Source organism: Pygocentrus nattereri, chromosome 25, assembly GCF_015220715.1.
Source record: "Pygocentrus nattereri isolate fPygNat1 chromosome 25, fPygNat1.pri, whole genome shotgun sequence".
Classification (NCBI taxonomy): Eukaryota; Metazoa; Chordata; class Actinopteri; order Characiformes; family Serrasalmidae; genus Pygocentrus; species Pygocentrus nattereri.
The window spans coordinates 6,679,577-6,703,471 of record NC_051235.1 but is presented as its reverse complement, the minus strand read 5'-3'; the positions used below and the strand labels follow the sequence as shown (position 1 = coordinate 6,703,471).

The 23,895-nt window shown below is 44.0% G+C and overlaps 2 protein-coding genes across 5 annotated transcripts in view; one reads left to right on the top strand and one right to left on the bottom strand.

The window, feature by feature from the left end:
* pvalb7 (parvalbumin 7) overlaps positions 1-23,895 on the bottom strand; it is an 83,657-nt gene that overhangs the window by 39,232 nt on the left and 20,530 nt on the right. The gene's annotated exons all lie outside the window — the stretch shown is intronic.
* ncf4 (neutrophil cytosolic factor 4) overlaps positions 6,591-23,895 on the top strand; it is a 50,677-nt gene continuing 33,372 nt past the window's right edge. The window contains exons 1-5 of the mRNA XM_037534569.1: positions 6,591-6,757; positions 6,988-7,072; positions 8,197-8,350; positions 19,585-19,655; positions 21,504-21,631. Coding sequence (XP_037390466.1) covers positions 6,726-6,757; positions 6,988-7,072; positions 8,197-8,350; positions 19,585-19,655; positions 21,504-21,631 — 470 coding nt within the window. The 5' untranslated portion in view covers positions 6,591-6,725. The remainder of the gene's footprint in view (positions 6,758-6,987; positions 7,073-8,196; positions 8,351-19,584; positions 19,656-21,503; positions 21,632-23,895) is intronic.

The following is a 23,895-nucleotide window of genomic DNA, read 5'->3' as shown; positions in this document are numbered from 1 at the left end:
CCGGGCCCTCATGGCCACATGGTGAGCAGTTAGATCCCATTGTTTTGGAGTAAATGTGTCCCAAAGTCTGAAAATCAGAGTGGAACATTAAGAATTGTGACTGCCGAAACACACATTTTCTGCAATTAAAGTAAACTTTTTTCTGTTTTAATGAAAAATATCACGATATTATGTGTACACAACTGTTCAAAGCTGCGTTGGCTAGTCATATTATAATAAAATATGGTTTTATTAGTAACAAAATCAATATAATTAAGGTATAGGGTCACAAAGTGAACGATTTTGATCTGTGTATATATAGCCTGTTGTGGTCCACCCTCTGCCTTATTCATCATTGGTCAGTTTTTGACCACAGAATCACTGTTGACCAGATAACTGTCTTAATAGTGTGTTGAGAGTAGCTCCCACCTGCTACTGGACAGTTAGAGACTGTAACCCCTCTGTTGATGGACAGTTTGTGTTAACAACACTGTGGTCCTTCATCAGTGGTCAGTTTATGACCGCAGAGTTCCTCTTGGTGGCATATGTTTGAGTGGTGGCTCACTTTCAATCTAGTATTGACATTAGTGTGTGTAAAAATCATTATGTAGCACATATAAAACATTTGTTCATTTAGTCATTTATATGTTTGTTTGTTTGTTTGTTTATTAGGCCAAAGCAGCTTCTTTACATTCACCTTGGGATACAATGATTGCTGTTACATCCATCTGTGTGGCTGCAAGATCTCGCTGCTTTAGTGCTGCCCCCTAGTGGTCATAATATGTACATTGTAAACTCTACAGCACCGTAGACTGTAAACTCCTTTTTTTATTGAATATGGCCATACACCTTATTTCTACACTCATTGTCCACTTCATCAGCTCCACTTACTGTATAGCTGCACTTTGTAATTCTACAGTTTCAGACTGTAGTCCATCTGTTTCTCTGATACTCTGTTCTTCAGTGGTCAGGACCCCCATGGAACCTCGCAGAGCAGGTACTATTTAGGTGGTGGATCATTCTCAGCACTGCAGTAACACTGATGTGGTGGTGGTGGTGTGTTAGTGTGTGTTGTGCTGGTGCGAGTGGATCAGACACAGTGGTGCTGCTAAAGTTTTTTTAACACTGTGTCCACTTCTGCCCACAGTGTCACACCAACACTCCACCACCACCGCCACGTTAGTGTTACTGCAGTGCTGAGAATGACCCACCACCCAAATAGTACCTGTTCTGTGAGGGTCCATGGGGGTCCTGACCACTGAAGAACAGGGTAAAATGGGGCTAACAAAGTATGCAGAGATGTCAATAGAAGAACCTTTGCAAAATGATTCTGTAAAGAACCCCTTTTGCCTTCAGAACTGCTTTAATTCTTCGTGGCAAACTTTCAACAAGGTGATGGAAACGTTCCTCAGAGATTCTGGTTGGTTATTTGAGTTCCTGTTGCCTTTCTATCATCTGGAACCAGTCTGCCCGTTCTCCTCTGACCTCTCACATCAACAAGGCATTTTCGTCCACACAACTGACCGCTCACTGGATATTTCCTCTTTTTCGGACAGTTCTCTGTAAACACTAGAGATGGTTGTGTGTGAAAATCCCAGCAGATCAGCAGTTTCTGAAATACTCAGACCAGCCCGTCTGGCACCAACAACCACGCCACGTTCAAAGTCCCTTAAATCCCCTTTCTTCTCCATTCTGATGCTCGGTCTGCACTTCAGCAGGTTGTCTTGACCACCTCTACAGGCCTAAATGCATTGAGTTACAGCCGTGTGATTGGCTGATTAGCTATTTGTGTTAACAAGCAATTGAACATAATTTAATAATATGTACCTAATAAAGTGGCTGGTGAATGTCTCTCTCTCTCTCTCTCTCTCCTCAGTAAGGAGGGCATATGTTCGATTCCTTGGCCGGGTGACCAGAGCTCTCCGGTTTCCTCCCACAGTCCAAAGACATGCAGTTAGGTCAGTTGGACATGCAACATTGCCCCTAGGTGTGTGTGTGTGTGTGTGTGTGTGTGTGTGTGTGATTGTGTATGTCTGTCTGTCTGTCTGCCCTGTGATGGACTGGCGACCTGTCCAGGCTGTATCCTGCCTTCTGCCCGATGACCGCTGAGATAGGCTCCTACACCGCAACACCCCCCCCCCGCAACCCTGAGGGAGAAGTGGCTTAGAAAATGTGTGTGTGTGTGTGTGTGTGTGTGTGTGTGTAAGCATGGGTATTGTCAGAACAAAACCTCACATCTCCAAAATGGTAACTTTACAGGAGAAAGAAAAAACCAACTGTACTTCTAATGTAAGTCAATGGAACCAGAGTTATTTCCCAGTCATTTTGGGTCATTTCTTGTGGTCCATTCATCAGGATATTTACACACCATGTAAAGGACAAGAGGTACTTTCAAATTATGTCAAAAACTGAAAAACGGCAAAATGGAGATACAAGGTTTTGACCTGACAGCCATTGCCATGTTTCTGTATGGGAGACTTCAGAATTTCTCAGCCTGCATTTTAAACCAGGTCACATCGAATTGGGCCAAGAAGACAATCCTGCTCACCAGCGCCTGTTTTAGCAGCGCAGGTGGCACATTTTGTACCTGATGGAAACGACCGTGAGGTCCAGATGGGACTCGCGCTGGTTATAACACTCACAATCCACCTGTTCCTGTGATGAGGTCATCACTAGCCGGCTTTGCTCTTACTAGCTTTGATAGCTAATCTCAGTTCAAAAGGAAATTCTACTGACTTCTAAATTCCTGCATTAAAATAAAGGCTTAAGATGATAACAAGGTCACTCAGCGTGGTTTGTTGTGAAATGGTTCATTCTAGAGAAACCTACTGAGCCAGGATTGTTCATAGTAGTGCTGATAGGAACCAGACGTCTGATGCCTCTAAAGGTTACCCAACACTGAGTTATTATGAAGTCATGCTTCCCGATATCTGAGACATTATTTTATGACAGTTTTGAGAAGAATTTGGATTTTTAAAACCCATTTATGGCAGAGAGGTACACGAAAGGTGTGGTGAGACAGAATAGTCCCTCAAAACATGCACATTTTTCAAAATTTAGACCATCAACAGACCATCTACCTTATTATACTCAGATATACACTGTATTGCCAAAAGTATTCGCTCGTCTGGCTTCACACGCATATGAACTTGAGTGACATCCCATTGTTAATCCACAGGGTTTAATATGATGTTCGCCCACCCTTTGCAGGTATAACAGCTTCAACTCTTCTGGGAAGACTTTCCACAAGGTTTAGGAGTGTGTTTATGGGAATTTTTGACCGTTTTTCCAGAAGCGCACTTGTGAGGTCAGACACTGATGTTGGACAAGAAGGCCTGGCTCACAGTCTCCGCTGTAATTTATCCCAAAGGTGTTCTATTGGGTTGAGGTCAGGACTCTGTGCAGGCCAGTCAAGTTCTTCAACACCAAACTCGCTCATCCGTATCTTTATGGACCTGCTTTGTGCACTGGTACGCAGTCATGTTGGAACAGGAAGGGGCCGTCCCCAAACTGTTCCCACAAAGTTGGGAGCATGAAATTGTCCAAAATCTCTTGGTGCTGAAGCTTTAAGAGTTCCTTTCACTGGAACTAAGGGGCCAAGCCCAACTCCTGATAAACAGCCCCACACCATAATCCCCCCTCCACCAAACTTTACACTCAGCACAATGCAGTCAGACAAGTACCGTCGCCTGGCAACTGCCAAACCCAGACTCGTCCATTGGATTTCCAGAAGGAGAAGCGTAATTTGTCACTCCAGAGAACACGTCTCCACTCCGCTTGGATGCAACTGCTGTTCTTGAGCTGATCTGAAAGCCACATGAAGTTTGGAGGTCTGCAGTGATTGACTCTGCAGAAAGTTGGTAACCTCTGCGCACTATGCCCCTCAGCATCCGCTGACGCCGCTCTGTCATTTTACGTGGCTGACCATTTCATGGCTGAGTTGCTGTCGTTCCCAATCGCTTCCACTTTGTTATAATCCCACTGACAGTTGACTGTGGAATATTTAGTAGTGAGGAAATTTCAATACTGGACTTGCAGCACAGGTGGCGTCCGATCACGGTACCACGCTGGAATTCACTGAGCTCCTGAGAGCGACCCATTCTTTCACTAATGTCTGTAGAAGCAGTCTGCAGGCCTAGGGGCTCGGCTTTATACACCTGTGGCCATGGAAGTGATTGGATTCCTACCAACCTACTACAAACCATTGCATCTGCTATCATCCCAGCTATCACACACACCATCAATGCCTCCATAACTACTGGTGTGTTTCCAACTATCTTTAAACAAGCCCAAGTCACACCATTGCTTAAAAAGCCTTCCTGCAACCCTGCCCAGGTTGATAACTACAGGCCAGTCTCACTACTACCCTTTCTTTCCAAAACTATAGAAAGAGCAGTCTACGGTCAGGTCTCTGGTTTCCTCTCCCAGAATGACCTCCTGGACCCAAATCAATCAGGTTTTAAAAAAGGGCACTCCACTGAAATGGCTCTTTTATCTGTGAGTGAGGCACTAAAAACTGCCAGAGCTGCAGGACAGTCCTCAGTACTCATTCTGCTGGACCTCTCAGCCGCTTTTGACACAGTCAATCATGAATTTCTCCTGTCTACTCTATCAAACATGGGTATCTCAGACAATGCGCTACTATGGTTCAGATCGTACCTCACTGGGCGCTCATTCAAGGTATCGTGGCATGGAGAGCTCTCCTCAGCCCACTCGCTATCCACTGGGGTTCCCCAGGGATCGGTACTGGGACCCCTTCTCTTTTCTATTTACACCACCTCTCTAGGCCGGGTTATCCGCTCACATGGCTTCTCGTACCATTGCTATGCTGACGACACCCAGCTCTATCTGTCATTCCCGCCTGATGACCCGTCGATCTCTGTGCGGATATCGCAGTGCCTCTCGGACATATCCGCATGGATGAAGGAACACCACCTTCAACTAAACCTGTCCAAGTCTGAACTTCTGGTTATACCAGCTAAACAATCCATTCAACACAACTTCACCATAACCATCGACTCACTCTCACTCTCCCCGACAAAGGTTGCTAGGAACCTGGGGGTTATGGTAGATGACCAACTCTCCTTTATGCACCATGTTGCCTCGGTGGCTCGGTCCTGCCGCTTTGCGCTGTACAACATCAGACAGATACGGCCGTTTCTAACACAACGAGCCACCCAACTCTTGGTACAAGCAGTGGTCATCTCACGCCTCGACTACTGCAATGCCATACTGACGGGCCTCCCGGCCTGTGTTGTAAAACCACTGAAGATGGTTCAGAACGCTGCAGCGCGTCTGGTCTTTAACCAACCAAAACGGGCGCATGTCACCCCACTGCTCATTGAGCTCCACTGGTTACCGGTTGCTGCTCGTATCAAATTTAAAACTCTTACAATTGCCAACAAGGTGTTAACAGAGCAGGCTCCTTCCTACCTGCACTCGCTCCTAAAGGCTTACAGCACCGCCCGGCCGCTGCGATCCTCCAATGAATGTCGCTTAGCTTTGCCAAACATTCACACAAAGCAATCGAGACTGTTCTCATACTTGATTCCCTGGAACAAGCTACCTTCCACTGTCAGAGCAGGGGCGTCCCTCGCTATTTTTAAGATACTCCTGAAGACAGAGCTCTTCAGGGAGCACTTACTCTGATCGCCTCTTGCAAATCTAGCCACTACCAACCTCATCTCCTTCTTGCCCTCCTTCCCTTCTCTACCCCGCTATTACCCCTTGGCCTCCTTTAAGGCCTGACTATGTTTGTTCTATGTACCACATTATTTGTAAGTCGCTTTGGATAAAAGCGTCTGCTAAATGTAATGCAATGTAATGTAATGTAATGGAACACATGAATTCAACAATTTGCATGGATGAGTGAAAACTTTTGGAAATATAGTGTATATAGGTTCACTGCTGGTTGGAAAATAAACGTATATATTTGTGTGATGAACATGTCAACCCCTGGTTCCTATCAGCACCACTGTGAAGAAATCAAGGTCAGTACGTTTACCCACAGTTAACTTTGTTTACATCTCAGCGATTGAATTATGCAGAAATTTTGGAAAATCAGTGGAATTCCCCTTCAATAGATTTTAGCAGCATACTACATACATGGCTGCCAAAGCAATTACAGGACAAAACAGTAATAGCAGTAATAAACTACGTATGCCATCATATTGGCTGTTGTGTTTAAAGGATATGCACGCAGATGCCAAGGCATGTAATAAAAACAAGTAAACAAACAAACAAACAAACATCATATTTCACTGTTAATCTGGCTGTTTCTCCAGTATTTTACGCCTAAAGAAAAACACTCGTCGCCTGAAATAATGTCAGTTTTAGGGTTTAAAAGTGTGCAGTAGGTTAAAAACCCGTGCCTTACAGTTTAAATGTGGCCTAGTTTGCAAACGCTATTCGCTATTCGTGCTGTTGACATGTCTTGTTTACAGGTAGAGGGAAGTTTCACGCGTTAGTCTTATTTTTACCCGCCCGTTTTCCGACAAGCCCCGCCCTCGTGCGCTAGGATTGGCTGGTAAATTCAGGCCGTGCGAACTTCTAGTCAATCGTAACGGAGGCCGCGGGACGCCCCAAGCCAATCCGAGCGTGGGGGGCGGAGCTTGTCGGAATACAGGCGGAAAACAACTGAGGCAACTTTCGCTTCCCCAAATATGAGAGGCAAATGAGAAGAAAAGCTGAAAACACGGTCAATTTCAGCGGCTTTGTTTTCGGCTAAAGGCTCCCGGAGGTCCGCCATGGCTCTGCCGAGACAGCTGAGGGAGGAGAGGTGAGGAGACACAGCAGCACCACCCGCTTTGGTGCGGTTCGGTCGACTGAGTGATTCTCAGGTCAGGTGAACGTGACCGTTGAGCTGCCCCTCGGCGCTGAAACGGCTTTGCGCACGCATGACGGGAGCGGTCGTTGTCTTGTTTAAGTAGCGCGTAGGGAAAGATGTCTTGACCCAGTTTGGTGCTGTTTGACCACTGTAGTCCTCACCGTGACCCCCTTTGGTTTCAGTGATTTCGAGCAGCTGCCGGACAACGTCCCAGTCAGCGCCACCATCGCGGACATCGAGGAGAAAAGCGGCTTCATCGTTTACTACGTGAGTCCAGGACACGGAGCTGCTGCTTCTGTTTGACCTTAAAGAAAAAGACCCACAGAGTCTCTGACGCGGCGTGGTGATGGTCTTTCACTACGGCACGGCAACGAATATATATAGTTAGGAGAAAATGATCTCGTGGGCTCAATGTAGTGAATCGTGGCCTCGTAATAATAACTTCACTCCTCAATATGTTCAATGTAGCCTCAATATGTTCATTTGTGGCCTAACTGTGGTCATTGGTGACATCAGTACATTTTATGGCCTCAATATATTATTTTGTGGCCTCAGTATAGTAACTTACAGCTCAATATATTAACTTGTGGCCTCAGTATACTCATTAGTTGCCTAAATGTGGTAAATTGTAGCATCAGTGTATTTTATGGCCTCAATATAGTAATTGTGGCCTCAATGTAATAATTTGTGGCCTTAATATAGTAACATGTGGCCTCAGTATTCTAATTATGGTAATTTGTGGCCTCATTTTAGTCATTTATAGCATCACTATAATAATTTGTGGCATCAATATATTTTATGGCCTCAATATAGTAATTTGCGGCCTCAGTATAGTAACTGGTGGCCTCAATATATTAATTAGATGCCTCATTGTGGTAATTCGTGGCCCTAGTGTAGTAATTTACAGCCACAATAAATTCATTTGTAGCATAAGTATATTTTATGGCCTCAATCTGGTAATTTGTGGCCTCAATATATTATTTTTTGGCCTCATTATAGTAACTTACAGCCTCTTATATATTTGCTTGTCCCCTGGTTCCAATCAGCACCACTGTAAAGAAACCTGACTCTGGAGTTTCTTCTCTACACACAAAATTACAGTTCAGTGATTTTGTTTACATCTCGATGACTGAACTACACCGAGATAAAAGAGGGTGGAAGCCCCCTTTAAAAGATGTGACCGTTCCCCCCTTTGGGCTTTGGCCAAGATCCAGAATGGATCAGCCTTTCACGTTTCAGTGAAATAGCACCCAATATACCTGCAATGCTCTGGCTTCTGATGGGTTCTCCAGCTGGATAGAGGACAGTAAATGGTCTGTCTGAAGCTATTGAGCTACAGGAGCCCACTGCCTGACCCCACACCTCTCTCTATCTCTCCTTCTCTCTGGCAGTATTTCGTGATTGAAGTGAAGACTAAAGGAGGCAGCAAGTACCTGATCTACCGCAGATACCGCCAGTTCTTCGCTCTCCATCAGAGGCTGGAGCTGAAGTTCTCACCCGATGTTCAGTCAGGACCATACACCTTTGTACTGCCCACTCTGCCTGGTCAGTGCCTCTTTTATAGCCCATTAAAAGTGTTGTGTCTGTGTCAGTTTGTGTTGTGGTTGATCTCCTGACCTGCTCCACTCATCTCATTGGCTTCAACACTAGAGCATTCTCACGCTTCCACGTTCTAGCGACTGCCCTGGTGGCGTTTTCTACTGCAAGGAAAACGACACCACTCTGCTGTCGCCACAAGAGGGCGCACTTCCGGGTTTTTCGATGTGATTCGCTGTGTGGTACTGAAGAGTGGGAGAACGTTAGAGTCCCAGGCTAGCTGTTTTTAGCAGCTGGCTGACTTGAGACAGTTCTGACTAGTTTGTCTAGTTTGTCTAGTGCGGTTCCTCCCAGCCCTCAAACTACTATAATACAATAGAGAAATCCAGTCGTCTGCTGGCTGGTGTCTGAATACTGTGATGTGCTCTTGCATGGATGTGGTAGGACTGATGCCAGTTAGGCGGTGTGATCCATCACTGACGTACTGAGGCAGCTAATCTTTGCTGTTCGTACTAAGCCAACGTTGTGGAGAAGCTAAACAGTTCAGCACTTGTAACCCAGGTAGCTTAGCACTCGTCACCAGACAGCCAATTATGTATATTCCCAAAATTGCGGCCGTGCTTTTCCACCTGGTAACAACAGCGCAGCAGAAACGTTCTCCCACTGTCTCACGACAGATTTGTGAAATGTTCAGCTGCTTGAGTGTTTTTCGCGTTCTGACCATAAAGGATAGTTTAAAACGGCGATTGACCACCCAGGACCAACAATCAGCCTTCAAACTTAAAGAAATACCGATTTGACATAACCGCGATACGCATGGATATCGACTGATGAAATGTTTGTAGCATGGTAACATTTTGGCCTTGGCGTCCAGCCCTGCTTGCATGTTAGTTTTATTAGAGCACTTTTTAAAAAGGGAGTCTCTTTGCGAAACACGTGTTTTGGTTCATTAAAAACTTTATCAACGTGGCTCCTGAGTGGCGCAACCAAGGGTCTAAAGGCAACGGCACACCAGAACATCAGCCAATAGAAATGCGTCACAGTGAGAGCGTTTTATGGCCTCAATATATTATTTTGTATAGTATAGTAACTTACAGCTCAATATATTAACTAGTGGCCTCAGTATACTCATTAGTTGCCTAAATGTGGTAAATTGTGGCATCAATACATTTTATGGCCTCAATATAGTAATTTGTGGCCTCAGTGTAGTAATTTGTGGCCTCAGTGTATTAATTAGATGCCTAATTATGGTAATTTATGGCCTGATTATACTCATTTATAGCCTCAATATATTAATTTGTGCCATCAGTATATATTATGGCCTCAATATAGTAATTTGTGGCCTCAGTATATTATTTTTTGACCTCAGTGTAGTAATTTGCGGCCTGAGTATAGTAACTTACAGCTCAATATATTAACTTGTGAGCTCAGTATACTCATTAGTTGCCTAAATGTGGTAAATTGTGGCATCAATATATTTAATGGCCTCAATATAGTAATTTGTGGCCTCAGTGTAGTAATTTGTGGCCTCAGATTACACCTTTTCAAAGCACGCTTCTTTCCATTTTTTTTTTTTTTTCCTGTAGACCCCTGTGGCTGTGCGTCGTTCTGTGGTCCGTGTTATGCCCATATTAGAAACTCCGGGTCTAAGCTCCGTTCCTCTGTGGAGAGGATGGATGGGGTTCACGAAAGATCGCTTCTGTCTCGTCACACGTTTTATCCTCTATACATTTTACTTCGGAATTTCACTGGATCCTCTGAATTATGAGGTCATTAAAGTGCCTTAATACTAATATTGCTACAGGCTAAAGCTACTGAGCATCAATTTGGGCCCAATTCCAATTCACCCCTTGCCCCTGACACTTAGTCCTACCCCTCCGTTTTGCGTGTTCAGGTCTAGGGGTAGGGTGTCCTGATTGTTGTTGAGATGGAGGGGTAGTGTGATGTGTTGGGGCTGTTTGGCACTTCAAACAGAGATTTTTCAGATGTGCACTACAAACGGGGTGTTATGAGAAAATTCCCAGAATGCCCTGCGAATCATCAGTATGATGGCTGCACAAACGACCAGAGACATAAATGTGAGTGTTTCTCTGTTAAAAAGCTGCTGTATTGTAAGAACCACTGTGATAGCATTTTATGGTCATTTCCTTCATAACACGCATAAAAATCCCCAGTAATACGGTGAATTCTCGCTGAATTCCTGGCGAATTTTCCTGTTCCACCTTAAATGGCGCAGCAGTTACGTTCTAGTACGTAAGCTTGCTGCACCATTTGAGGTGGAACGGGAAAATTTGATCATGAAGCTGGCGATTAAAAAAGCTTCAAGTCCAGCTTCATATCACCGAAGAATTCTTGGAGACGATCATAAATAATTGCCCCCCTCTTTGAAGGCGGATGATGCCTTAAATGTATTTCAGCAGCGAGGAGCTGAACTTTCCCCTCCTCTGCTGTCACTGCAGGCTGGCAGGGTCGCCTACAGAGCAGCGGTAGTGGCTGTTAATGAAGCGATGTAGTTTTTTTGTTTGTGCTCTTTTTTATTTGGTGGCTCGTTTGATTGATTGATGCGTAAAACTGAAGTGAATGAATCGCGAGCGCCGGTGCTTTCCAGTCTCCTTCGGATAAACGGCGGATAAATGGCAGTGCTATATACCATTATTGCTGTAGTCTGGAGACACAGCAGGAAAACATGTACTGATTATTTTTCCAGGCTATTTTAAATATGATTCACCTGTCCTGTCACGTGACAGACAAGTGAGATCACCACAGCTGGAGGCGGCGTATTGGAAATGTCCGGAAAACCTCGTCTCGTCTGTTTACGTAAAAGTCGCTGACGACAACTAATGACGTATCCGGTTCTCGAAGGGTCGTCCCATTTCATAGGAGGGAGATTTCAACCACTACCCCTTGTAACTCAGTTTCAAGGGGGAGGGCTACACTCGAAAACAAGGGGTAGGGGTAAAAATAAAAAATGGGATTGGGCCTTGATGTCACTATGGCCACATTCACATTACCAGGTTGCAGTCGCGCGAATCCAATTTTTTGCCCTAATGCGACTCGGATCTGATGGTTTCAGGTCTGTGTGCACGCAAAGCTGATCTTTTCAAATCCGACCTGAGCCTCTTTCATATGTGGCCCTAGATCAGATACGTATCCGAGTCGTGGCCATGTGACCTTAATGTGACGCTCGGATCGGAATTCGTGTGCTTTTTTCCACTGCGCTGCACCTTCATTCAGTGTTACTCTGGCAGCAGCGGCGAACAGACGTTAAAGCCTGTAAACGGTGCAAAAGCAGCTCATCTCACCTTCTTCTCCTTCATCTGGCTCTAATAATGAAGCTGAGAGCTGATCAGAGTTAATGATCTTCTCAGCGAAGCTCGTTCTGCTCGTTAGTTTGTGCTGATGATGCAGTGATTCAGTCACGTGACGCTACTGAGTAGGAGGAGCTCATGAGGGTCAGTTCAGGAGCCGGTTCATCACATTAACGACAGATTTGATTCATTTACCTAAACGAGCGTGAACCATCGATTCACAGAGATCGGATTTGAGCAACGAGGCTTATAATGTGAACATAGCCTAAGCTACACAAAACTAAGGCGGGCTCTGGAGGTGTTCTGACGAATGGTGCTTCCTCGTTGAAATCCTTCTACCGTAGTGCATATTTACAGAACTGAATGTCTTGGTTGGTTATTCTACCTAAAACCTTTTATCAAAAAATACTACCAGTGTCAAAACTACGAGGCTTCTTCGTCACCAGCTTCTTGTTTGAATGTTCCTGTTCCACCTTAAACGGTGCAGCAGTTGTGATATTAGCAGCAATAAAATAATAATTAGGATATTTTGATGGCCTAAATCAGCTGATCAGGGGGTCAGAAATATTCAGAGTAATGTTAAGCTAAGTCTGTACTGACTTAGCCTGAGAGCAGGTAAGTTTGTAGAGCTTTTTAAATCAAGGTATCTACAGAACGGAAACTTGCATCACCACCACCATCACAGCTGAACAATCAATATCAATGACACCTTCTCTTGAGTCACCAATGGAGGAAACGTGCGTCACACTGTAAAGTTGCCGCCATTGTGGGGACCGAATCAGGGAGTGACGGCGCCGCATGATGCCTTTCGTTTGCTGTACTTTGTGAACGATTCAACTGCCACAGAAGCCGAGAGACGGCGTTAATTATGTGTTTTCACTCCAGGTGTGGAGCCACTGCACTGTATAGTTCAGTGTTTCTCTCTGCTGTTCAGCTCAAGAAGGGATTAATTAGTTAATAATATCAGGAATTTTAACCAGGAAATCCAGTTATGCAGTGCAGGGGTTTCAGGACTGGAGCTGAACTCAGAACTGCACCAGCAGACTAACAGAATCACATCTGTCGAAACACGACGTCGTTTTCCGACCCAAGACATTCAGTCTGATATTTAATGCTTATGTTTCTCCATTGAAACTTCATTTAAATCTCCAGAAAACAGATGGTAAAGCTATCCTGGCGGTCTGCAGCTCCGTTAGGGGGACGACTGTTTACCTCTCGGCTGTTAACGTTAGCTAAAGTTATCTAAAGGCCAGCATTGCTCACATTTGTGTTAATTAGCTGACGTCGTTTCCCTCCTATGATGGCAGAGTGTTTTATTCTCTTTAAGCAACACCATGGGATCCTTTACCCACCCTGACGTGAAGAGCCGGTGGGCTTCTGTGCTTTTAAATGCTCTGAGAGACTCTCCAGATCAGGGAGAGGGGCTGACTATGAGGTAAGTATAGATGTCAGGAAAATGTTTCCATCAGTTCAAGTAGAACCAGGAGTTCAGGGGAAACTGTGTAAGGATCTCAGACTATTTTATCGACTTTGTCAAGGTAACGTTTTTACTCTTCCAAAGTAAGGAGGGTAATTTTAGGTCTTTAACCTCTAGTTACGTTCAGAGTAGCAAAGCCAGAAATTTGGTCCCAAATATGGCAGCCACAGCAGAAAAATCACGTGACTGAAGCCCTACCATAACCACTGGTTTCAGATTTTAGGACGCTGTGCGACATGGCGTGGGATGTCAGGTATGTGGTGACCTTTAGATCTTGAACTAATCTCTGGAGGGTGGCAGATCCTCAGGACTGGAGTTGGGGTTTCTGTATTTCTCCGAGGTTTAAGGGGTTAAAGCCTGATACCACAGCCTGCTAATGTGCTGGGTAAGGCTGAAACCTCTCTGTCTTTAAAAGTAATGGCACAGCCGTCTCCATTCATCTCTGTCTCTGCTGCAGTAAGTCTTCTAATGGAATGCTAGAGTTTCCTGGCCTTTCCTCAGAGGATAATCACCAGTCACATCAAGTGAGCGTGCCAAGAACCCAGAGAGAGAGAATTATTACCTGGTTAAACAGCTTTGCCACTCCCTAGCCTGCAAAACCGCATTTCTATATGTTAGAAAAATATGTTTAGCAATAAATTTCACAGAAGCCACCAACACTAATGACATCTGTCAGTATTTAATTTGTCCACTCTTACATTTGTGGCTCCTGCTTCTTTAACCCTTCCATCCTTTCGGTCTTAAAACTAGCCAGTTACAGCTGCGTCCTCCCAACAGCCAATTCCAAAGGAGTCACCAACTTTAGTTTATTTCTAACAGACACTTAGGGCCCAATCCTGTTTCCTCCCTTGCCCCATCACTGAGCCCTCAGCCCTCCGTTTTGCATGTTCACATCTAGGGGTGGGATGTCCCAATTCTTCTTGAGATAGGGGGGTGGGTTGCGAAGCGTTAGGGCTACATGACTCTCCAAATGGAGGTTTTGCAGAGGCTCCAGACAGAGTGATATGAGAAATGTGAGAATTTTCTATTAAAAAAATGATGATAACCACTGTATTATCTTAGTTTAATGTCGTTTCAATGTATCATGGTCCTTTTCTTCATAACCAGCACAAAAAATCGCTTCCGTATGCTGCCTCGGTAGCTATCTGGCTGAATTTCCCGTTCCACCTTAAATGGAGAATCATCAGAACTGCACTATTTAAGGTGGAACTGGAAAATATGAACAAGAATCTGACTTCAGCTTTGTCAGTGAAGAACTGGGGTGGGTGATAATAAATAATTGCCCTCCTCTTTGATGGCGTATGATGCCCTAAATGTAACTAAAGCCCAGCAGTGAGGAGCCGAACTTTCCCCTCCTCTGTGGTCACTGCAGACGGGCAGGGTCGCCTACAGAGCAGCGCTAGTAGCTGTTAATGATGCTCTTTTTATTTCAGGGTCTCATTTCATAGAGGAAGATTTTCAACCACGACCCCTGTAACTCAGTTCTAAGGGGCAAGAAGACACTTGAAAATAAGGGTCACAGGGTAAAAATAAGAAAAGGGCCTAACATTCACACAACTACCCAAACTCACCTCAGCTACCTTCAAAACTCCTTCTCTCGTGCTTCTAAAGTGGCTACAGGAGTTATTTCTGAGGAGATTAGATATGAGATAATCCACTCGAAGGAAAGGAAGTCAAAGGAAAATTCAAGTTGGCAAGGTTTAAACCATAAAACTGTCCCCTTCAGATAAACAGCACTTAAAGCTTTCATCTTTGAGAGAGAGGAGAAAACACCGCTCTTGCTTCAGATCTGAAAACATCCACATCCGTCCTTCCACTGTGAGAAGACAAACCAACACTGTGGGTCTAAAAAGATGTGTAGCGGTCAAGAAGCCTGGCTGAGAAAAGGAAATGGACAGCAAAAGAAGGATTTGAAACTAGACATTTGAGATGTGGGGTTTTATGGGCTGATTCCTTGAATTGTGAGAAACAGAAAATGCTACCAACATCTAAGACTGGACTTTAGATTTAAAAAAAAAAAAAAAAAGCAAGTTTCCAGGAAAAAACACAATGCTGAAAAAAAGCTATTAGATTTTGTTGATATTTGTTTTCTGGTGCTAAAAAATGGATAATTTGTACAGTAACAATATATAATATATAATTCATGTTGTCCCCTTCATGTCTTCCTCCTCTCTGATCCAGGCTGAACTCAATTCTTAATCTAGCTGGATCTATCAGGATGCAGTGGTCATTTGTATTGTGCTGACTGGACGTTCTGTACAGGGCACTGAAGGACCGTGAGACGTTAGCTGTCAGTACCTCGTCTGTTTGCCAACATCCGCCTCACCTTCCCCTGATGTCCTTTGCCGTCATTCTGCCGAACTCACTGTACCCATCAGCAACTTCAACCGACAGGCTGAGTTTGAGTCCCTGAAAAATTCAGGAGCCTGACTGTTGAGGAACAAAGGGTGCTGAAGACAAACTGTAGAGTAACCTTCTGAGGTTCTTACTTCTGAAGAGTAAGATCATTCTTGCAGTTTTTTTTTTTTTTTTTAAAGAAAACGTTTTAAAGGAGTGGAGATAAAATGTTAAGCCCTTTCTTTTCCAATACCGATATCGACATCCAAACCTTGAGCATGTCACGCATCCCTCAGGCTCAGAGGCCTCTACGGACTCCACTTTCCAGAATCTCCAGGGGAATAACATGATTCTCAGCCCTCCATCTCACTCCAGTCACCGCCCTCTGTCTCCTGAGTACTTACTGGTTACACCTGTCCTGGTATTGTTAGCTTAGTATGAAGTACAGACTTATACACTAGTTCAATGCGAGGTATTGCTACGGTATTTTTCCGGTCCTGACTGTGTTTTGGTATTTTGCCTTTGCCCTTTGGACTTTGTGTGCCTGTTTCTGTTTGTGTTTTTAGGTCTTGTCATGGCCTGTTTTTAATTGAAGCTCTTTACATGGTGGGATAGCCATCTGATCACACGCCGTGACTAACCCTGAAACCGTAACAACCCCACCCATCAGTACTGACAGGCCTTCTCTCGTTCACGCAGCAGTTGAAAGTGACACAGATCTGATTTTCTCGGTAAATCTTTGTTTGTCACAGTATCTTTTAAATGTGACTCATATGAGACATTGGACCGAACAGATCGGCTCCCAAACTGACCCACATCCGCAAAAGAACAGTGCTTCACTACATCAAATCCAATTCAAAATTCGCAAGCAAGCAAAACCCCTCGCGTCGAAGCAGAGGCTAGGAAAATTAGCCCGATACTCAACTGTTTTTCTTTCTGCTCGCTATTGATCCTCTGGCTACGCAACTGTTTAATTCATTTTTGACAGCTGTGGGCGGGTCCTGACATATGACACATTGGCTACTACTGATTTCTGGAGCTGTGTTGTGATAACTGAACATTCACAAAGACAGAATGAAGTAACTACAGGCCAATGAAAGTCCCGTATTTTTGTGCAGCAAAAGATCTGACGACCACTGGCAGCCAGCTCAACTCAAAGCGAACAGTCGAACTCACGCCCAAGAGTAGTTTTCCTCACGCGAGAGCAGTTTTGCTCGCTTGCGAACTTTGAATTGGATTCGTTGCCATACTTCGCGAGCTTCACCTGGCCCCCTCATCCAGAGGTAAACAATTATGGCTGCCAACGAATGCCTGTCACTCCTGGAGGGTTCAGCTTCATCTTCACCAGCATCACAGGAGCCATCATGAAGCTTCACTGACTGATGGCTGGGCTCATCACCCAGAACATGTTCGAGCTCGCCGTGAAAAGGGCTCGGTCACTTCTTTGGCTTGTGTCCTCAGATTTGTTTTCAGACTTTCAACTGTTCTGCTTCGGCCGCCTTCAGCCATTTCTTTCTTTCCAACACTGAGGGGTGTTGGATACGTCTCTTCTAATTTTTTTGTACAGAAACATCAGCCTACATGTTTACGAGTCTCAGCAGTGCGAAATGGTGATGAATGTGGAGTTGGGTTAACGTAAAAGTTGTGAATTCCGATCTGGGTGTTCAGACTGAGTCACATCGCCGCCGATTGGATACGGATCGGATTTCAGTACCACATATGAAAGCGTCTCAAATCGGAATTGAAAATGTCAGATTCAGTTTGTTTCTGCTGTGTCACATATGAAGAAAAAGATCGGATATGGACCTGCGGTGTGAACTTTGCCTGAATGAAGCATACAGTTTCGCCTTGACTCCAGATGCAGTCGATTAGCCAAGACTTGTTTGGTGCCTGAGAATTTACACTGAAGCTGTGAGGCTAATGTGCTCACAAGAGATGGAAGCTTATACCTCACAAATTCGCACTGGGCATTAAATCGTACTGTGTTGTTAAGTTCGGGGCAGTCGTGTGCTGGAGGCTAGGGAACCAGCCCTGTGACCGGAAGGTCACTGGTTTGATCCCCTTGGCTGACAGTCCATGACTGAAGTGCACTTGAGCAAGACACCTAACCCCCAAATTGCTCCACGGGCGCCGTGGATAGGGCTGCCTATTGCTCCTGGCCAGTGCTCACTGCCCCCTAGTGTGTGTGTTCACTAGTGTGCATGTATGTGGGTGTTTCACGGATGGGTCAAATGGGTTAGTAATCTCAAACAAACGTATAAGGTTTCTGAAATTGTTTTACATACTTTTGGACAAAGTACGTCACAGCTAAGTGTAGCTGTAGCAGTCATATTCAAACATGAATTTTGTCTATATGCACAACATGCCAATTGTCCAACCCACTGGCACCGACGACCGCCACAAGATTGGACGGGAAGGGCGACTGGCACTGACCATTCTACCGAAAGGAAAACCCATTTGGAACTTTAACTTGTGCTTTAGCCTAAAATCCTTTTGCTTTGAGTGACTCTAGACCTGAATTATGTTTATTTCATTAAAACATGTGGGGAACATTCTATTTTGTCCTTACCCAAACAATCATAGCACTGAAACTTTAGCAGACGTTTCGGTACACTCGTACAAAAGAGGGTTCTGTATAGAACCATAAACACTCAAAGGACCCTTGGCATGATGCAAAGAAGTCATTCTTCAGATGTTTCAAAGGGTTTCAAATAGCACCAAAAAGGGTTCTGCTATTGTTACGACATCAGGTCTGTAACAGTAGAAGTCCTTTTTTGATGCTATATGGAACCCTTTTCAACAAGGTTCTGCCTAGAATCATCGACAGCGCGTTCTCTATTAATCTGAAGAACCCTTTCACCATGCAAAGGGTTCTTATAGTTCTATATAGAACTATTTTCTTTAGTAAAGAACCCTTGAGGAACCATCTTTTTAAGTGTGTAGTGATTGTTTCAGTAGTAGACGTACAATTTTAGTTCATTTTGAGTAGAACTCAAAAATGCCAGCCAGTACGTGACCAGCAAAGACAGCTTTGATATTCACACATAAATATTCTTTGATATTGTTAATGTTCCACTCTGATTTTCAGACTTTGGGACACAGTTACTTCAAAACAATCTAACTGCTCGCCATGTGGCCATGAGGGCCCGGGATGCAGCCTCACTTCCTGCTCTAAAATGAACCTCGTATCTCCAACTTCAGACGCCAGACAAGTCTTGGCCGATCAAAACTCTCCATTTAAAGGTGCTCAGAATCTTCGAGATATAGCCTTTGTAAGGTCTACAAACGTTGGCGACAGCGCTGACTTGTGGTAGATGGAGCCCGTTCTGCTTGCTCATGTCTACGTGCTCTTTGTTAGTTAAACAGAGCTGGACGCGGAGCCCCTGTGGCCTTTGTTTGGCAGCCCGATTGCACGGGTCCAGATAAAAAGCTTGCAAATTAGCACCGTAAGACTGATCGTAACACCCTCGATGATAATAGATTGTCCTGCGCCGAGTGAGAATACAATATGGAATATAATTAGAATGAGGCACATTAGTGGCATAATTGGCGAAGCGGGGCAAAGATTGTTTGATCTGAGCGGAGTAATGTTGAAACAAGATAATGGCTCTGCATCTGTCCTACTGCACTCTCTCTCACCCTCTCTCACTCGCTCTCCCTCTCTCTGTCTCTCACTCCGAAACCCTCCGGTGTTAAATATAGAACCCCGGAGCTTAATTAGGATTATGGAGCCCATCAGCCGAGTCCATTAGCGAAGAACGAGAGAGAGACTGATCGAGAAAGAGGGAGATGATGGCAGACTCGTTAACACGAATCTGAATTTGACTCGACCGCTGGGGGCTTAACGGACGGCCGCACGAACGACCAGTGGTCATGGTGTCTGAGCTCCTCAGGCGCTTTTCGAATAATTTCAGACAGGTTTTAGATAAACACATAACTTGTTCAGTGTTTCCCGTAACAGATGATTCTTGTGCTCGGGCTGTAATTACTGTTGTACTTATTACTCGAGCCTCGGGAAGCGATTTGATTTGTTTTGTTTTGTTTTTTTGCAGTTGCTTCTTATAAGAATTAATTTCTTGATGTCTGTAATTATCGTGTTTATTTGCTTGTTTGTCTCGCAGGGAAAGTGTTCATAGGCAACAAACAGGAAATAGCAGAGAACAGAATCCCTGAGCTCAACACGTACATGAAGGTGAGCGTCGTCACGTCACTTTCTGAATGCTTGGGTGTATGTAGACCGTGTTTATAAGCAAAAAGGATTTTTTCTGTATGTTGTAACACACGTCCAGTAATGGTTCATTTGATGGCTTACATACGGACTCCATTCATCCATTGTATACCTTAAATCCGTTGCCACATTAAATCCGCCACCACCTTAAATGCCCTGCTGTCTTAAATGAATTGCTATATTAGAACCACCGCTTCCTTAAATCCACTGCTGCTTTAAATTCACAGGCACCTAAAATCTTTTGCCTCCTTTAAATCCACTGCTACTATTAATCCACTGGTACCTCAAATCTTCTGATACCTTAAAACCCATTGGTATCTTTAATCCACTGCCACCCTAAACTTCCTGCTACCTTAAATTAATTGCTACCTTAAATTCAACGCGCCCTTAAATCCTATGCCTTCTTAAATGCACTGCTACCCTAAATCTACTGAATTCTTTTCTACCTTTAATCTCCTGCTGCCTTAATCCTTGGCTTTTCCAAGCCAACTTAATTTTTGTCAGCACAGCTGATGATTAGAACCAATAGTCTGGCACTCCATTTTTTTTGGATGGTCTACAGACTGTGCTGTTGGGGGTGGCCATGTGAGACAGTTATCTTCTAAGAAGTTCCATGCAAATAAACAAAGGTGCATGTTTGTCATTAACATACTTTCACTGGCCACTTTATTAGGTACAGTTGCTAGTAAAAGGTTGGACCCCCTTTTCTCCTTCAGAACCGCCTTAGTTCTTCATGGCAAACTTTCAACAAGGTGTTGGAAACGTTCCTCAGAGATTTTGGTTGGTTATTTGAGTTCCTGCTGCCTTTCTATCATCTGGAACCAGTCTGCCCATTCTCCTCTGACCTCTCACATCAACAAGGCATTTTCATCCACACAACTGACCGCTCACTGGTTATTTCCTCTTTTTCGGACCATTCTCTGTAAACCCTAGAGATGGTTGTGCGTGAAAATCCCAGTAGATCAGCAGTTTCTGAAATACTCAGACCAGCCCGTCTGGCACCAACAACCACGCCACGTTCAAAGCTACTTAAATCCCCTTTCTTCCCCGTTCTGATGCTCGGTCTGCACTTCAGCAAGTTGTCTCTACATTCCTAAATGCAGTGAGTTGCGGCCGTGTGATTGGCCGATTAGCTATTTGTGTTAACAAGCAACTGAACATATACCTAATAAAGTGGCCGGTGAGTGTATGACCAGCATCTAATAAACCCCTGTTCTGCTCATGGTTTTTTTTTTTTTTTTTTTTTTTTTTTTTTTTTGGGTGTAGTGTCTCTGGAAGCACTTGTCAAAAAATTTGTTTACTTTGTCAAATGTTGACTTTTCATCTTAAAATATTTTTGAGTCATTATTTTTGACATTTATGTCAAACTAATTAATTATTAGTCTTTGAAAAGTGTTTATGTAATGTATTATTTTGTGTAACTTGCTAAAGAGACATTATCCACATTATCTATGTGAGCAAAAGTCTTTCTGGACCCTCTGCCGTTCATCTGTCCATCTGTTTGTGGTGACGTTTGAGTTTAGATTAATCAACATTGCTCCAGCAACGACCAAAAACCCCACAGTTCCTCTATTTTCAGGCTTACTTCTCCTTTCTGTCACATTCTCACTCACTCCCTCTCTCCCACTCGTCTGTGTTTAGCTCCAGAGCGTTCAATCACTGAGCTGTCAAAGCCCTCAAGATAGAAACTCCACAACTGTATTAATTTAATGTGATTTATCACAAATGCAATTTCCCTTTGATTATATCTTTGGCTGCAATTTCTTGGTTATATCAACCTCCACTGTGTCTCTCTCCTTCTCTCTTGGTTAGAAGCTGCTGTGTTTGCCTACCTGGGTGCTGCTAGATGATTTGATCCGGATGTTTTTCTACCAGTCTGAATGGGACAGTCAGCAAGTGCCCAAAGCTCTCCGGCGCCTCCGGCCCCCCACGCGGAAAGTGTAGGAACATTACTCTTCACTGTACTGTAGCAACGATTACTTAAGACAAAATCAGTTATGAAAATATGTTGTCATGAGGACCTTCAGTCATAGCTGTTTTGATTAGTGGGGGTTATTACATCTTGCATTAACGTGTGTTTTGTTTCCTGGATCATTTACATTTACGGCATTTGGCAGACGCTCTTATCCAGAGTGACTTACAGTTTGATCATTTTACACAGGTAGGCCAAGGCGGTGTTAGGACTCTTATTGGTATAGTGTAGGGTGTTTGCCCTGGTGGGGATTGAACCCCAGTCTACAGTGTAGAAGGCAGAAGTGTTAACCAGTACACTACATTTATGACATTTGGCAGACGCTCTTATCCAGAGTGACTTACAGTTTTATCATTTTACACAGGCAGGCAAAGGTGGTGTTAGGAGTCTTGCCCAAGGACTCTTATTGGTATAGTGTAGGGTGTTTGCCAAGGTGGGGATTGAACCCCAGTCTACAGCGTAGAAGGCAGATGTGTTACCCACTACACTAACCTACACTAACCAACCACTACACCAACCACTATATCATATATAGATACATTTTGGCTGGATTCCATTTATACTTTCAACAAAAATGTGCTCCTGATGTGACAAGGTTCAAAGATCTTAACTTGATGTAGTAGTTATTTATTTACAGTGATGGTTAAAGCTTTGTAGCTGGGTAAGTTACAGCATTCCTTAATCCGTGTAGATATTCATCATAGATTAGCGTCAGGACCTTCTTACACAAAGCCAAAGTCAGATTCTTGACCAAGAACTTGAACAAGAAACTGGCGATTAGGAAACCCAACTTCAGCTTCATCCTTCTTACTGTGTTTTGGGGGTTTATTTTATTATGTGCGTTAAAATTAGAAGTGATTCACACACTGATGGATTTGCTGAGGTGTGTGTTTGTGTTTCAGGTGCAGATTGAATACTTTCCTGCTAGTCAGGACGGTTAATTAGCACAATCAGTTCTTAAAGAAATAAAATCTATTAGATGAACCTGTGTCTGAGGATTATAGCAAAACAAATGAGGTGAAAATGGGTTGAGTAATAAGGAAGATGTGGCTGATTTAATCCTGAGACTCTTCGCCTCTCAGTACAAGTGAGTTTGTTCACAAGCGGATCTTGACCTCTCCAATATGGCGGACGCTCAGACGTATCGCGTCAGATAGAGAACGACAGACAATGAGGCATCTATGTATGTTTATCTAGGATATTATCAGTATAACCCTAAAAATACACAGCACAAGACCTTTAGAGCCTCACTTAACCAGCCTCTCCAAAAACACAATCAGCAGATGACAGGAAATATATGAAATCCAGCAAAATTACCTGAAGATCACAACAACCAGAATAACTGGATTACATAGAGCAGTAACAAATCAGACTGAGGTGAAATGAAAATGCGATAGCGAAAAACATTCTTTGGGGATGCTCACTAAAACGGGTCTTATTTACATATGAATTACATCCACTTAACGTTAAATTAGAATTTGCGCCTGTATTCTCGGCTGTATTACATTAGCTGTGTTTACTAGACACTGGACCCGGAATCTTTGGATTGGGGAGAATCATTTTAAAGTTTTAATCTTCCCCAACAGCGGCCACTGACTTGATCAGGGCTGCTTTCACCAGCGCCTTGAGCCAGTATTTGTTTGCCCTGCTGATTGGCTAACAGCAGTGCGCTGAATCTGCTATAGAGAAAGTTTCTTGCGGTTATAAATATAATTCATAAACCCGGCTTTGTTTTGGGGTTTTTTTTTTGTTTTTTTTTGAGCCTTCAGCCATTTCAACATGATTATTTCTTCATTTTTGCTCGTGGTAACTGGTGTGGCACGTTTCAGGGCCCGTAATGGATGAAACGGTCCCAGGTGGGTGAAGTGTTTTTGTCATTCAATCGAGGTTTTTAACATGTGATTGATGTACGAAGCAGAAAGTTCTCCAGCATCAGCTGGTTGAACGATGCTGTCTAGCTATATTAATGTATAGTCTACACCACCACCTACTGTAGCATAGCTGAAGTTAGGCTGAGGAAAGGCGTCTCAACCTGTGGGCCACAGACCACCAGTGGGCCTACTTTGTAGTAGGCCATTAGAGACTTAGAAACAAAAGCACCACAGTCGCAGGCTATTTAGACGTGAGCAGTTTGAGACAATGCAGTTGCCGGTGCGCAGTGCGGATGGGTTCCTCGCGGCGTTTCTCCTGCGTTTTCCATTGCGGACCTATTCGGCCGTATTCAGGTCTGAA